This window comes from Heloderma suspectum, chromosome 3 (genome assembly GCF_057233095.1).
Source record: "Heloderma suspectum isolate Gila_16-S chromosome 3, 16-S_ref, whole genome shotgun sequence".
Taxonomy (NCBI): domain Eukaryota; kingdom Metazoa; phylum Chordata; class Lepidosauria; order Squamata; family Helodermatidae; genus Heloderma; species Heloderma suspectum.
This window is the reverse complement of record NC_139460.1, coordinates 272,532,009-272,548,778: the sequence shown is the minus strand read 5'-3', so window position 1 is coordinate 272,548,778 and position 16,770 is coordinate 272,532,009. Positions and strand designations below refer to the sequence as shown.

The 16,770-nt window shown below is 45.8% G+C and overlaps 1 protein-coding gene across 1 annotated transcript in view; it reads left to right on the top strand.

Annotated features, from left to right (window-relative positions):
* CROCC2 (ciliary rootlet coiled-coil, rootletin family member 2) overlaps positions 1–16,770 on the top strand; it is a 148,074-nt gene that overhangs the window by 74,832 nt on the left and 56,472 nt on the right. The window contains exon 22 of the mRNA XM_084842016.1: positions 4,787–4,921. Within this exon, the coding sequence (XP_084698142.1) occupies positions 4,787–4,921 (135 nt within the window). The remainder of the gene's footprint in view (positions 1–4,786; positions 4,922–16,770) is intronic.

Genomic DNA, 16,770 nt, shown 5'->3' with positions numbered 1-16,770 from the left:
GCTCAGTTTCATAAGGAAATGTGGATAGGACTGGGATACTAGCAGCACCTGTGGCTGGAGGATTCTCTGTAAGCCAGCCACCCTGGTCTCCTCTCCTCCCCGCCCACAGAACGCCCCCTTTCCCTCCACTCCAGGCTTGTATCTGTGAGCTTGTAGAGACAGCCGGTGCAGTTCTCTCCATGCTGGCTGTGAGGGGGAGGGGAGCTCGGACTCCTGGGTCCGAGGCCGGGGCGCAGTCTCCGACTTTGGATCCAGGAAACTGAAGTATCCTATGCCCACCCCAGACTCTCCCTAGGTGCTATAGGTTTGCTCTCTAAGAGTCTCAGCAGGACTTAGGGGCTACTTGAAGGAACAGGAACCTAAATACTCACATATGTTTCCCTCTGAGCCTCTCAGTCATATGCGAGTTTTATTTCTTCTGATATTCCTTCAGAACCCTGTTATAGGACAGCCTATAAATGCTATTAATTAATAATGAAAAGTGAAATGACATTATAGTTTATTTAAAGATTTGCCCACATTTCATTATAAAATAATCCCAAAGCAGGGTACAATACTAATAAAACACAATAAAATCATACCATCAAACCATCATTAACCAATAAAACATATTGATTTAAAAATTTATAGACTGCTTGACTGTATCTAAAAAGACATCTTGAATCGGTTTACAGTGTACAAATTTAAAATACAAAACATCCATAGTTAAAACAGTCTAAAACAGAAAATATGAAACATCTCAGTTAAAATATTTACAGTAAAAATACACACATCCTCAGTTAACAGAGGCTTCCATCCAACAAGGGCGCAACACATAGGATTGCACCCTAAAGCATTTAAAATTAGAGAACTAACAATCAGCAAACTATGCAAAACAGTCTGTCAGGGAAGGCCTGGGTGAAAAGATACAGGTCTTGAACTGGCATCTAGAACATGCCACAGTCTGTGCCTCCCACAAAGCAAGGGTGGGGAGGGCATTGCACAAAGTGGTTGCCAGCCACTATGGAAAAAGCCTGCTTTTTGGTTGCCACCAGATGGCTGTCTGCAGGTTGCGGTACAACCAAAAAGGCCTCCTCCTGTAACCTTAGCTGTCAAATAGGTCTATATCAGGATAGGTGATCCACCAGGTCACCTGGTCCCAAGTTGTTCTGAGCTTTATGTGCCAGCAACAAAGGATTGGATGGGCCCGATCTCGGAAGCTAAGCAGGGTCAACCCTGGTTAGTACTTGGATGGGAGACTGCCTGGGAATCAGGCTTTCTGCATTGAGCAGGGGATTGGACTCGATGGCCTTGTAGGCCCCTTCCAACCCTATGATTCTATGATGATTCTATGAACTTGGCTTTGTAGCTAATAGGCAGCCAGTACAGCTTAAATTGCTGTATAATATGTGCAAATCCAGGCGTCCCAGTCAACATCCTGGCCTCCACATTATGCCCCAGCTACAGCTTCTGGACCAAACACAAGGGTAGTCCCACATAAAGCTCATTGTTGTTGTTCAGTCGTTCAGTCGTGTCCGACTCTTCGTGACCCCATGGACCATAGCACGCCAGGCCTTCCTGTCCTGCGTTCTCTCCCGGAGTGTGCTCAAGTTCATATTCATTGCATCGGTGATGCTATCTAGCCATCTCATTCTCTGCCGTCCCCTTCTCCTTTTGCCTTCAGTCTTTCCCAGCATCAGGGTCTTTTCCAGAGAGTTTTCTCTTCGCATTAGGTGGCCAAAATATTTCAGCTTCAGCTTCAGTATCTGTCCTTCCAATGAGCACTCAGGGTTGATTTCCTTTAGTATGGACTGATTTGACCTCCTTGCAGTCCAGGGGACTCGTAAGAGTCTTCTCCAGCACCACAGTTCGAAAGCATCAATTCTTCAGTGCTCAGCCTTCCTTATAGTCCAGCTCTCACAGCCATACGTTACTACTGGGAAAACCATAGCTTTGATTAGACGGACCTTTGTCGGCAAGGTGATGTCTCTGCTTCTTACTATGCTGTCTAGGTTGGCCATAGTTTTCCTCCCAAGGAGCAAGCATCTTTTAATTTCATGACTACAGTCACCGTCTGCGGTGATCTTGGAGCCCAAGAAAGTAAAATCTGTCACTGCTTCCATTTCTTCCCCTTCTATATGCCAGGAAGTGATGGGGCCAGGTGCCATGATCTTTGTTTTTTTAATGTTGAGTTTCAAACCAGCTTTTGCACTCTCCTCTTTCACCCTCAACAAGAGGCTCTTGAGATCCTCTTCGCTTTCTGCCATTAGGGTGGTATCGTCTGCATATCGGAGGTTGTTGATAATTCTCCCAGCAATCTTAATTCCGACCTCTGATTCATCCAACCCGGCATTTCTCATGATGTACTCTGCATATAAGTTAAATAAGCGGGGTGACAATATGCAGCCTTGTCGTACTCCTTTCCCAATTTTGAACCACTCGGTTGTTCCATGTCTGGTTCTTACTGTTGCTTCTTGACCCTCGTACAGGTTTCTCAGGAGACAGGTAAGGTGGTCTGGTACTCCCATCTCTTTAAGAATTTGCCACAGTTTGTTGTGATCCACACAATCAAAGGCTTTAGCATAGTCGATGAAGCAGAAATAGACATTTTTCTGGAATTCTCTTGCTTTCTCCACGATGCAGCGAATGTTGGCGATTTGATCTCTAGTTCCTCTGCCTCTTCGAAACCCAGCTTGTACTTCCGGTAGTTCTCGGTTCGCATACTGCTGAAGCCTAGCTTGTAGGATTTTGAGCAACACCTTGCTGGCATGTGAAATGAGCGCAATTGTGCAGTAGTTTGAACACTCTTTGGCGTTGCCGTTCTTTGGAATTGGAATGTAAACTGACCTTTTCCAGTCTTGCGGCCATTGTTGAGTGTTCCAAATTTGTTGGCATATTGAATGCAGCACTTTAACAGCATCATCTTTTAGGATTTTAAATAGCTTAGCTGGAATACTGTCATCTCCGCTAGCTTTGTTGTTAGGAATGCTTCCTAAGGCCCACTTGACTTCACTGTCTAGGATGTCTGGCTCAAGTTCAGTGACCGCACTATCATGGCTATCAGGGACATTCAGATCTTTCCTGTATAGTTCTTCTGTGTATTCTTTCCACCTCTTCTTAATGTCATCTGCTTCTGTTAGGTCCCTGCCTTCTTTGTCCTTTATCATGCCCGTCTTTGCACAAAACGTTCCCTTGAGATCTCCGATTTTCTTGAAGAGATCTCTAGTCTTTCCCATTCAGTTGTTTTCCTCGATTTCTTTGCACTGTTCATTTAAGAAGGCCTTCTTGTCTCTCCTTGCTATTCTCTGGAACTCTGCATTCAGTTGGATATATCTTCCCCTTTCTCCCTTGCTTTTCACATCCCTTCTTTCCTCAGCTACTTGTAAAGCCTCATCAGACAGCCACTTTGCTTTCTTGCATTTCTTTTTCTTTGGGATGGATTTCGTTGCTGCCTCCTGAACAATGTTACGGACCTCCGTCCATAGTCCCTCAGGCACTCTGTCTATCAGGTCTAATCCCTGAATCTATTCCTCACCTCCACTGTATATTCATAAGGGATATGATTTCGGTCATACCTGAATGGTTTAGTGGTTTTCCGTATGTTCTTCAATTTAAGCTGAAATTTTGCAACAAGACGCTCATGATCTGAGCCACAGTCAGCTCCAGGTCTTGTTTTTACTGACTGTATAGAGCTTCTCCATCTTTGGCTGCAAAGGACATCAATCTGATTTCGATATTGACCATCTGGTGATGTCCATGTGTAGAGTCGCCTCTTGTGCTGTTGGAAAAGAGTGTTTGCTATGATCAGCGTGTTCTCTTGGCAAAACTCTATTAGCTTTTGTCCTGCTTCATTTTGTACACCAGGGCCATGCTTGCCTATTATCCCGGTGATTTCTTGACTTCCTACTTTAGCATTCCAATCCCCTATGATGAAGAGGACATCTTTTTTTGGTGTTAGTTCTAGAAGGTGTTGTAGGTCTTCATAGAACCAATCACCCTCAGCTTCTTCGGCCTCAGTGGTTGGGGCATAGACTTGAATTACTGTGATGTTGAATGGTTTGCCTTGGATTCGTACTGAGATCATTCTATCATTTTTAAGATTGTACTCCAGTACTGCTTTTCCCACCCTTTTGTTGACTATGAGTGCTACTCCATTTCTTCTAAGGGATTCTTGCCCACAGTAGTAGATATGATGGTCACCTGAATTAAATTTGCCCATGCCTGTCCATTTTAGTTCACTGATTCCCAAGATGTCGATGTTCAATCTTGCCATCTCATGTTTGACCACCTCCAGCTTACCTTGATTCATTGATCTGACATTCCAGGTTCCTAAACAATATTGTTCTTTACAGCATCGGACTTTCTTTTCCCCACCAGACACATCCACAACTGAGTGTCCTTTCAGCTTTGGCCCAGCCGCTTCACTCTTTCTGGCACTACTTGGAAATACCCTCTGCTCTTCCCCAGTAGTATATTGGACACCTTCCGACCTGAGGGGCTCATCTTCCGGCGTCATCTCTTTTAGCCTTGTGATACGTTCCATGGGGTTTTCTTGGCAAGAATACTGGAGTGGGTTGCCATTTCCTTCTCCAGTGGACCACATTTTGTCAGAACTCTCTGCCATGACCTGTCCATCTTGGGTGGCCCTGCAAGGCATAGCTTATGGCTTCACTGAGTTACGCAAGCCCCTTCGCCACAAGAAGGCAGTGATCCATGAAGGAGATAAAGCTCATTACAATAATATAAATGTGAGGTTACCAATGCATGGGCTACAGTGGCCAGGAGTTTCCCTTCTCTCTATCTCCAGGCTATGACTCAGAAGGAAGCAGAGAAGAATCTACTTTTGGAAAAGCTCAGTGAGTCACAACGGGAACTCACAGTTCTCAGGTCAGAGACTGACCGGGTGAAGCTTGAAGCTCTGAACCGCCAGGAGCAGGATAAGGTGAGCATTGTCATTTGAGACTTATCCGTGGCAAAGAGTGCAGCAGTGGCAGAGTCTCCTTCCTCACAGTTCTTTTGGGTCATGTAGATCATATGATAACATCTCATTCCCACATTCTTTACAATTGTAGGAGGGAGGGGAGATAGATTTTCTCTCTCCATATACACCACACTTTATGGAACTCCCTCTCCATGGAAGCCAGCCAGGTTGGGTCTTTAAGGGCTATTTAGAAAAATGGTAAAGAAAGATATGTTTTGTTCTTGCTGACATAAGGAAGAAGTTGATTTGAATTCTTGCTGATAATTCTATTGCAGGGCTTAATCTGTTTATTGATTGCTGTATTGCTTTTGCATGGAATTTTGAATGGCTGCAACTCTCCTTGAGCTCTTCTTTTAAGTAGAAGGATATAAATTTAAAAAGAAAAACTTTTTGTTGCTGCGGTAGGAATCATTTAGAGGCTAACTACAGTAGCTCAACTGTATTTTTTTTTAATTACCTTTACTGAAGTTTTCAGCAGAAAGATAAGTTAAGGTGCAGTCCTATTGAATCTGCCCTTGATATTTGTAAGCCTCAGAACTCAGAAGCTTACGAGTATCTACTGCAGAGCGGGAGGCACAGTGGAGGCAATCGTCACCTCCACTGTACCTCCTGTTCTGCAATTTAGCTAGATGGGCTGAGGTGTGGGGGAGGGAAGGAGGCTGGGGAAGCCTGGGAATACAGCATAAGCTGTCACCACCCCTCCTTGCCCACCGGCATGCCGCCTTTCCCTTCCCTCCCCTCAGAGGTTGGCTTTGTGACCTCAGAGAGGCAGCTAGTGCCATTCTCTCCCTGTCTAGGGGCCATAAGATTGTATCTGAAGATATCTAAGATAAATAGAAACAACCACAACAAAACAAACTTAAATCCAACAGCTCAGCAATCAGTTTGCTTTATCAGGTAGCTTTGATTCACAAAATATTCAGCTCAATAAAGCCTGCAGAAGGTGAAGATGGTTTCGGGGGGGGGGGGGGGGTCCATTTTTCTGAAGTTTGTTGTATTGTGGCAGAGATCTGTGAACATTCATTCTCAGTCATGATTAATAAAATATTTTAGATATTACTTTCATATGCCATCCTTCTGCAAAAGGTGAAGGTCTGGCAGAAAATACGATGGTTTAACCATTCTGAAACAATAGTTTTCTAAGCTTGTTGGCCTCCATGTAGACATTTATTTTGTTTTTACTCCCAACCACTAATAGTTTTATTTTATTTTCATAAATCTCTGGAACTCATATTTTAGTTTACTATAATGCAATAAAGTGATAACATTTCAGGTATTTTCTTTTTTCCAAAATCTAGAAATGTTGTCTTAGGAGTACCATTGATGGAATACCTGGATATTCATTTCAGGAATATTTTCTGCTCTGGTCCCCTCACCATCTCCACCAAATTCCGTCAGTGGATAAGTTTTGTTCATGCTCACTCATTGGCCACTGTATTTGTTGCTGGACGCTGTATTTTCTAGGTGCTTTGCCTTGAAGTGCTGAAGCTAGCACCCCCCCCCCCCCGTCAGCCTTTCCTTCATGAAAAATGAATGGGGGGGTGGGGGGGGTTTCTTGGTTGCTAGTGGGCGGCGCCTCCCTGAGCACCTCCACCCAGCAGTGGCTAAGCCAGCTGGCTGTCTTTACAGCCAGAAAGGCCACGAGGGGGGTGGCTTGGCAATTGCTGAGTGGAGGTACTCAGGGCACCTCCTCCCAGCAGCGGCCAAGCTGGCATGCTCCCTGCTGGCTTTTTTCTGCTGGAAAGACTGGGGGGTGGGGGTTCCTCAGGAGGGGGAAGAACCTGGTGATCACAATTTTTGGCTTGGCTAGCAAGCTCAATCAAAAATTGTAGACTTCTGCCTATTATAAAGGGGAGCATATCTGGGTTCTTGTGTACTGTACTGTATGCCTTGGTTTGGCAGATGCAAGACCTGTGAGACCTACTTTGCTTTTACTAGAACCCCAAGGGCCACCAACTGGAGCCAGGTGCAAAATAGGATTTGGGGGCAGAGTCAGGTGCAAAATGGTGTCTCGGGGTTGAGCCAATTGCCTACTGTTCCCCTTGAACTGCATGCACAAGTACAAAACTAAATCTGAGTTACTACAGATTAGGGATTCTAGTACAAATCTCTTATTAACGGCCAGCTGAGCTGCACAAAGACCAGCTCAAATGCAGCCAGGTAATACTCATACTTTACAAGTTAGGCACATTGGAGCTGAGAGATAACTGGTTAGCACAAAGCCAGCCATGGCAGATAAAAAAAATTACTTGCGATTTTAAGAAATAGAAAGTTTTTCTAGCACTCTAAAGCAGAGGAGGGCAACCCATGGGCCAGATGCAGCCTTTGGCCTTATTGTATGTGGGCTCCACTGCCTCCCCACCCCAGGTCTTTCCATACTTCCACGTACCAGATGCTGATGTTGCCACAGAGGGACTGGGAGGCAGGTGCGCACACAGTCTCAGATGTCCAGCCACAGAGCGGGGTGGCCAGAGCAGTGCAATGTTCTTCAGAAAGCCATTCTAGTTACCAAACTCCATAGCTGGGCCTGTGAGCTCCTGTGTGGGCCTGCAAGCCTCCCAGTGTCTCTCTCTCCCCCTCCCCACCCATCTTACTCTTGTGGCAGAGGCTGCATGGGGATGACTGCAGGCCACAAGTGCCCAACAAGCCCTTGGTGGGGAGTATAAGTAGGATTTAGGGTGGCCATGGGTCCTCTTTTAAAGAAGACAGTCCTCTATTTGAAGTGCTACCAGAGAACCATCCCCTGTTTGAAGGGGAGTCCTGTCTAGTTCCAGTTTAAAGATAATGAACCCTAAGAATTGTTGCCTATCAACAGAGAGCACCTGCACAGCATACAGGTCACTGGGTCACAATCTTCCACAGTATGGTGAGATGTACTGTATTTCTCTTTAAATTATAATTATTTCTAAATTTGCATCTGTGCATATGCATTAGCATATATTATGCAAATCTCCATTTTTTTTTTGGTGATGTATTTCCTTTTCTTCTTTGAGGGGGGCAGTTCATAAGTGGCCACTGTAGGGATAGTCGAGAGAGGAAGGAAGGAAGCTGGGGCGGGGGAGATAGAATGGATATGTATGTGAATGCATGGGAGACTGAAAGAGAGGTGATGGTAGTGATGACCATCACCTCTCTTGGTGATGGTCATCACCAAGAGAGCTTTGGCTATTGGGCGGTATAGAAATGAATAAATAAATAAATGACCTTACTTTAAGATTATCCCCGCCTACACTCTCTGTTGAGGTTCTTAAGAGAGAACAAGAACATAGTTACCCATAAGAGTTCATCTCCCCCTCCTCCAGCACCGTATTTCTAATCCAGTGCTGCCCTTCTACCCCAGCATATTTTCACATAAGATACCCAGCAGAGATTCAGTCACAGATCTACAGCCATCTTGTCTACATTGACCCCAGGTAGATCTGCTTCCACCAAAAGGTTCTTCATTATTGGGCTGGCAAACAACCAGATTTACTCCTCACAAGTAGATCTATTGACAGGGAAGTGTTGCATATTGCAGGCTACGGCACTTCCTTGCAAACAGATCAGCTGCAGCCTCCCGCAACAGTTCTGTTTGTGATGAAGGGCTGGAGCCCTGTGAAGAGGCTAGATAGAGCCATTCCTTGCCAGCACTTACTCATGTGCAATTCCTGTGCTACTCTGTGTGTGTATACTGCATGCATGCACACAGTGCAACATATTGGAGCCAAGTTAGGACGAAACTACAAGGTTTTCTCTTCTGTTCCAGGGAAGAAAGCAGCTGGGGTATGAATACAGTATCAGAATGACAATGCCAGTGTAGTGTAGTGGTGAGAGTGACGGACTGGGAGCCGGGAGATCCGGGTTCTAGTCCCCACTTGGCCATGGAAGCTCACTGGGTGACTTTGGGCCAGTCACAGACTCTCAGCCCAACCCACCTCACAGGGTTGTTGTTGTGAGGATACAACGGTGAGGAGGAGGATAATGTAAGCCGCCTTGAGTTCCTTGCGAGAGGGAGAAAGGCGGGGTATAAATGCAATAAATAAATAAATAAATGCTTCATCTTGCCTTTAAATAAAGAAACATATTGGTCCTTTCTAGGCTGATATTGCAAAAGGACCATCTAATTCAAGGGTGCTGTCACAAAGTGTGCCCCCTCTGCCAAGGGGAATATGTCCCTCTGTCCTCTTTCCATCCCAAATGACTATAGGGACCATATCAATGCAGCAATTATACACTTTATTAGTTCCTGCTATAGCACAGGATCACTCAAATCAGCTGCAGGACCAGAATCCCCTCTTGGTATCTGTAGTAAGTAGTTCCAGGATAAGGTACATAGTCTCTTGATCAATAATAGAAAGTATCTGCAGAATCCTGGAAACAAAGTTACAGCATGAGGTAAGTAGCTGCCAGACTGGGATGGATGCTTTCAAGGCAATACTGGTAAGTACCTACTGGAGCAGGCTGAAGGTGTACAGTGCAAGTAGCTGTAGAATCTGAGGGACTGCTTACATACTGCTGCTTGAAGCTGATGAATAGTTGGAGAGTCAGGATGATGTGTTCCTCAGCTTGTTGGGGAATTAAGCCAGTCTTTTCTCATCCACCTGTTCCTGTAGGCTTCTGATTGCACAGATAGGTCCCTTCTGGGATTGCTAGCAGCCCCTCCTCTGCTTTAGGTCCCTGGTCTTCAAGCAACCTAGCTGCTCTTCTCCCCTTCCTCCTATCCCCTTCTTTACCTTCTAATCTTTATTCCTTCTAGTTGCTCTTTTCAGCAGCTCTTCCTGAGTTTCTTTACTCTTCCTCTGAGTTTCCAGCCTTCAGGCTTTTATCCTGTGCTTCTGCCCCACCTCTTCCTTCTCCCCCAGAGTCCTGGATCCATTTAAAGAGCCCCTCTCCTGATTCCCTTTTCTTCTGTTTAACCAGCCCTAACTGTGGCTGGCTACTGCTGCTAGGCAACCAGGAATACCTAGGGGATAGTATAGTGACCCCTAATGCCTCCTCACAGGTGCACAGAAAGTAAATTGGGACTACTGATAGATCTCTGGGTGATATATAATACAGCAGCCTTCCCCAACTTGGTGTTCTCCAGATATGCTGGATTACAACTGCCATCACCCTCAGTCAGCATGGCCATTGGCCATGACTCCTGGAACTACTGTGTTGCCTGGGAATGATGGGAGTTGGTGTTCTCCATATATGCTGGATTACAACTCCCATCACCCCCTGTCAGCATGGCCATTGGCCATGACTCTGTACCTTATCCTGGAACTACTATGTTGCCTGGGGATGATGGGAGTTGTAATCCAGCATATCTGGAGAACACCAAGTTGGGAAAAGCTGTAATGGGCAAACAAGAGTTTCTAATTCCAGCTGCATAACAATAGCAATAAAAAGGCTGTAGCCCTATGCATACTTACTAGTCTGATCCAGGAGTGGGCAATCTTTTTCCCATTGACAGCTGCATTCCTTTTGAGGAAATCTCCCAGGAACTGCATGCAGGTGGTAGTTGGAGACAGCCTCCCCACACTGTGGCCAGGCGCAGACTATCAGTGGGGGAAAAGACACCACCCTGGCTTCTTTTCCCCATGCTGCCCATGTGCCTGCCATTTCCCTAATTACCCTTGCCACATGTGGGTTGCTATGTCATCCGGACCTGACAAGCTGCACAGTAGGGGTGGCTTCCAAACCATCCCACAATCCATGGCTTCTTGTAGGGGTTAAGAGGGGGGTTTGGAAGCCACCCCCACCATCCACCTTGCTGGGATCAGGAAACACAGCAACTCATGCTGCGGGGAGGGTAATTAAGGAAATGGCAGGTGCGTGAACGGCACATGTGGGGCAGGGGAAAAAAACATGGTGGCTTCTTTTCCTCCTCTGATTGTCCAAACCCAGTCTGTCTCTCCTTCTCTCTTAAGCTCATCACCACCAGACTGGGTTCACACAATGCAATAAGCCACAGTGGGTTGTAAGCCATGTTTGTTTCAGAGTGGCTTGTCATGTTGTCCAAACCCAGTATTACATTACATTACATTACATTTATTACATTTATGTCCCGCCTTTTTTCCTCCAAGGAACTCAAGGTGGCGTACATAATCCTCCTCCTCTTCCATTTTATCCTCACAACAACAACCCTGTGAGGTAGGTTGGGCTGAGAGTATGTGACTGGCCCAAAGTCACCCAGTGGGCTTCCATGGCCGAGTGGGGACTAGAACCCAGATCTCCCGACTCCCAGTCCAGCACTCTAGCCACTACACCATGCTGGTTTGTTAACCATGCACAAGCCACTCTGGCTGAGTTTGGACAACACAGTAAGCCACTCTGAAACAAACATGGCTCACAACACATGCAGCTTATGTAGTGTGAACCCAGCTGTTTTTCCCTCATAGCTTCAAGGAGGGGTAATTTAGATCAGGGAAACAGTATGTGCAGAAAGGTTTTTAACCCCCTCCCACAACCATTGTCTGATCCAGCATGACTCTTATGTTCTTAGGGGTGTAAAGCCCTTCGGTACATTTCACAGCTTTTGCAGGGGGCGGGGGGCTATACATATTTTCATGTTCTACTGTCTGCTTTCATATTGTTAGCTGATTGAGATCCATTTTTATTTGCTGGAGGCAGTAGTTTCAAGTTAATATCATTGACTACTCCATATATATACATTAGAATATTCATAAAGGACTTTTGTACTTGATCTTCAGACATTTGGATCAGATCATAGAAGTGGACCCATCTTTAAAAATATGTGACCTTTCAAAGTAGGTAGTTACAGTACCAAATAAATGGAAGCAGAATTCTACTCATGCAAAAGGGCTTTTCTACCTCCGCTCTCCACAGTAGCACATTAAAAGAAAAAAACCCTGAAGAAACCTGGTCAAGGTTCTTCTACCATTTCATCTAGGTGTGGCCTCACTTTCTTCCTTTGTTAAAAAAAGTTTAAGTTGAGAATTAATTAGGGGATGGTAATGGGTTGGATCCAGACCTCATCTGACCAGATGTCTGCTCACACAATGGATTTCCCTGGCCTCCCCCTTTGCATGCCCCAAGTCTGCTCTGGAGGGTTGGGGGACCCTTCAGAGCAGATTTGGGGCACATGCGGGGGCTGCAGGAGGGAGGGGGAAATCCATTCCATCAGCAGTTCCTTCCTGCTGGCAGAATGACCCAACTGGATACAACCCATTGAAAATTAAGTACTAAGTTCCACAGTTGTTCCTGGGAATTTTTCGAAAAGAAGACTGTTGGTGCAGACAAAGCCTGTTATTTTGATCTGTATACTGTGGTGTGATTAACTCTGGAAGGAGAAAAGGATCAGGCAGTAGATGCTGGTGATATTATGAGGAAGGACAGTAATCTTCCCCAACCTAGTGCCCACCAAATGTGTTGCACTACAACTTCCAGCATCTCGCAGCCGATGCGGTTGGGGAAGGCTGATGTACAGCAGTGGTGACACTGTTGCCCCAGGCTTTTCTTGATTCAGACTTGTGCTGGCTCTCTCCTCAATTTGTTTCCCATCATGCGCTGCTTGCTTGCTTGCTTTTTTAATAGCCCAACGTGGGATTGTTTGGTTCTGCCTTTAAATAAAAAACACATTGGCAATATCAGCTGGGGCCCTATCATATCTCTGGAGAGATCAGTTCACAAGCTCATAAGGCCCAGCCTCTTAAGACAAAGCAAACAAACAGCACAACAAGGGTGAGAAACCCCTACCAGAACAAATTTGAAAAGCATTTCAGCTGGAAAGATTGACTGGGAAACCAAAGGAAAGCCAGCTTTAAAACAAATAATTTCCCCGAAGGACTGTAAACAACAACCCCACCCCAAACTGCTCAGAGCAGCACAGAATGACAGGAATGGATGTGACCTGCCCTATCACTGGGATTTACTGGCAATCTCTCCTGCTTTAGTCCACCAGCTCTAAAGCTGCTAGCCCTCTACATTCTCACTCAATGGAATAATTTTGAGCTGTGTCGAGGATTGTGGCCCATCTGGGACAGTAAGATTGTGGGTGATACAGTAAGCCTTTTTTCTGCAGGGTCGTACATGACAGGGGAGGACTCTTACAGGCTGGGACAGAGTAGGGCGAGGCAGTGAATCCAAGCCAGACCCTCCTCCCCAGGGGCAGGGGATGTTGCAATTCATAGCTGGAAGCTGCATGGCCGCGTTCCATGCATGGTCCGATCTCTCTCCTCCTTGGAGAAGCGTGTGTGTGGCTTGCAACGCAGTGAGCAAGTTCCTGGCACCAGAAGAAAAGATCTTGCCCAAGAGCATCTCATTTCCTGGAGCTCCCCCTCCCTGCATCCCCAGGGGAGCTCCCTTCGGCCTAGATGGCAAAACAGAGCCTCACAAACTCAGCAAGGGAAGCAGGAGTCTCCCTGCTCCACTCTGGGAACCACACTCCTTGCCAGTGCTTTTTTTCCACAGGAGTTGAAGGATTGTGTGTTTATTATTTCTGCTTTTTCCAGTAGGGTAGTGATCCTTTGCTTCCCTGTCACCTGCATCCCATTTAAAAGAGAAGAGTGAACAATCACACTTCGATAGCAAGCCCTCAGTATGCAGCATACTGAAAGGGAAGCTAGTGTGTGTGTTTTTTGAAAGAAAATAAATAGGTTTCCTGATGTAAGTGGATGTTACTGGGGCTGAATCCTGACGTGGTCTGACTCAGAATAGTCAAAAGAAAAACCAAACGAGACAAAAATAAAGGAGAGTAACCAGGTTTGGTTGCTTGGCTCTTCCCTGAGCCTGGCTACCAAATTCACCAATCAAGCTGACAACTTTTTTCTCTATGCATTTAACAGCCGTATGATGACACACAGAAATTCAACTCTAATACAAGACGCTTGTGACATGGCGGCAGGCAGAGGTATCATCATAAGCAGTCGTTCTTCTGATGTCACTTGAGGTCTTATCAGTTGGTGTTCCTTTGCTTCTTTCTAACTTAGAGGATCCACTTGCCCCATGGTCCTCTCTCTCATAAAAGACGACCCCCCCCCCCTTTTATAATTAAATTAGCAAAGAGTTGTGTGGCACCATAAAGACTACCTGATTTTTTGTAGCTTATGCCAGGGCCCACTTTAGCTGAAATGGTAAACTAAATCAGTTAGTCTTTGAAGTCCCACAAGACACTCTGCTGTGATTGCTGCAACAGGAGAACACAGCTAGCCATCTAGAACAGGGGTGCACAACCTTTTCGGGTTGGGGGCTACACGCACACACACATGCACATGCACACACCAGCAACGTGCATGAGGATCTCTGGGGGAGGGAGTGAAGAGTGCAGATGGTGGTGAATTTGGCGGGGAGGGGAGATGATCAGGGCACCCTTGGGGACCACAGTAAAGGCCTTGTGGCAGGCACAGTTTTGCATCCCTGATCTGGAATGTAGGCCTGTGCTCTTCTCACATGATGCAGGCAAGACTGAGGATGTGTTACCTAGCTCCACTCCCTCTGTCATGTTCCCACAGCTGGCCCCGCCACCCTCTGTGTGCTGGAGGGTGAATGTACCCAGCGGTTCTTGTGTAGGCAGCATGAGAGGGTGGTCTCCTGCGTGTCTCCTGCTCTCCCTTCACACAATTCTAATCACATGAATAGAAGAACACTTGCATAGGGCTTTTGTCTGTTACAGTTAGTTACTGTATGAGCTCACAAGTCTCCTTCAGTCTAGAAACAGTTCACTTTATAACCTATCCTACACCTGAGGAGTAAGATGAGCAGTGACATTTCCTTACTGATTTGTCACAACAACTCCTGAGATGTAGGTGACAGCTGTACCCATTTTATAAATGATATAACTGATCTTGACTGAGAAAGTGGGATTTGCCGAATAATGTCCCCATGTGAGATCATGGCTCAGCAGGAATCTGAACCCCAGAATACCAAAGGACTATATTAAGTATTTTTAACTCTAATGTATGTTATGGTGATTTTGGCTTAGGTGAAGAGTCCAGTGGTGTCTTACCTGTGTAGGCTATATCCTGTAGCCAGGGTTAGGCCAACATTTTGGAGTGCTGCTGCTTTGATAGCACTAGGAGGCATTCCGTATCCATGAGTCAATCTCCTAGAGAAGGGCCCTCCATGAGAATAAAGATAAAGATTGGGAGGGGGGGATGTGTGAATGTAAACCCACCCCAGTACTGTCTAGGAGAGTATTGTGAGAAGTAATATGGCCAAAGAATAAGAGCAATGGAGAAGTTTACACAGGGACAGAGACATCTTGAAGGTCCCAGACTGGTCAGTATTTATCTGCAGGTTGAAAGCAATATTTGTTTATCTCATTAGAATTGCTCATGCTTGAATAATGAAGAAAATTTTGTAGAAAATTGGGGCAGGGAGTGGAGATAGCCTTTGTAAAGCCTAGTAAACATTTGGAGGATAAGTAGAAAAAAGAACTAGAAAAATATCCCAATTTCACAGTTGCTGGTGAGCTAAAGATCTAACTATACTAAGCAATGTAATTTACTGGGGACTTGGAACAACAGGTTTAATATACGTTTCCTATTCATGGAATGCATGAGGGTTTGATATCAGCTGACCATAAAACGGGTGGAAAGCCTTTTTTTTTCAGCCCATCGGCCAAATTTAACTTCAGAAAAGCTCTTGGAAGCTGGATTCCACTGGTGGGTGGGGCCAAAGGCAAAGGGGGTGGGTCCAAAAATCCCCCCCCCCCCCCATTGTAGCTTAAAGCTCTTACAGCCAGTAACTAAGCCTTAGGAGAGGCATTTCACACTTTTAGAATGGGGGAAAGCTGCAGAAAAGCCAGGAAACCACCAAACAATTTGGCAGTCAAGGGAAAGGGGTGGGGCCAGCTGAGGAACTTAAGAGGGCCCGACTGTGACCCCAGGAGGACCGGATTTAGCCCATGGGCCTGAGATTCTGCACCCCGGCCATCAAACAAGGCCCTTAGATGCTGTGCGGTTCAGTCAACCGCCCAGCGCTGGTGCAAGCTCTCCTGCCACTGCCCACCTGCCACTGCAGCTGCTATATCTGCTTCCCTCCCCACCTGCCATATCCATCTCACGGGTTCAGTCCCTGAGAGGCTGCCAGTCAGAGTAGACAATACTGGGCTAGATTGACAAATAGTTTGACCTGCTATAAAGCAGCTTCCTGTATTCCTATATCTTTGTTCCTCCACGCTTCTCACTTTCCATTTCACTCACACTCTGCCTTCTAGCTGTATTTGTGGCAGCAACCCTTTTGGGGACATACATCCTGGATGCCTCTCAAGAATAGCTGAGCATCTCTTCTGACACTTGTATCTCATGCTCCTGCATGAGGCTACTTCTCTAAATGAGCTGAGAGGTTTACCATGCACATGCATGACCCTTCTAGAGCTTGAAAGGGGTGAATGGGTGGGACTGAAGGTATGCTGGGAGATAACTGGCATTTTAATTGGAAACAAGATCCAAATTATCCAAGATCAACCCTGTTTAGATATTTCCAAGTGCTGTAGCATTGCCTTAATCACAACTGGATTTCAGGTATGTTGCAAGTACCACCTTTGCCTCCATACAGAGATTTGAACCAGGACCTTCTTTAGTTTAATTGGGAGATAGGGCGTAAAGATACAGGATATAGAAGATTCACATAAATCAACTGTGGTTCACTCCTCACCCCGTTCATCCTTTTGGAAAGACTTTGTTTCCTGATTATTAACAGCAGCCATATTGAATCCTATTTTAAACATCTCTCTGACAAGGTCTTTGTTTATATATGTCAAATATTCTCTGCTTTAAATCATAGAATCATAGAATAGTAGGGTTGGAAGGGGCCTACAAGACCATCGAGTCCAACCCCCTGCTCAATGCAGGAATCCAAGTCAAAGCATCCCTGACAGATGGCTG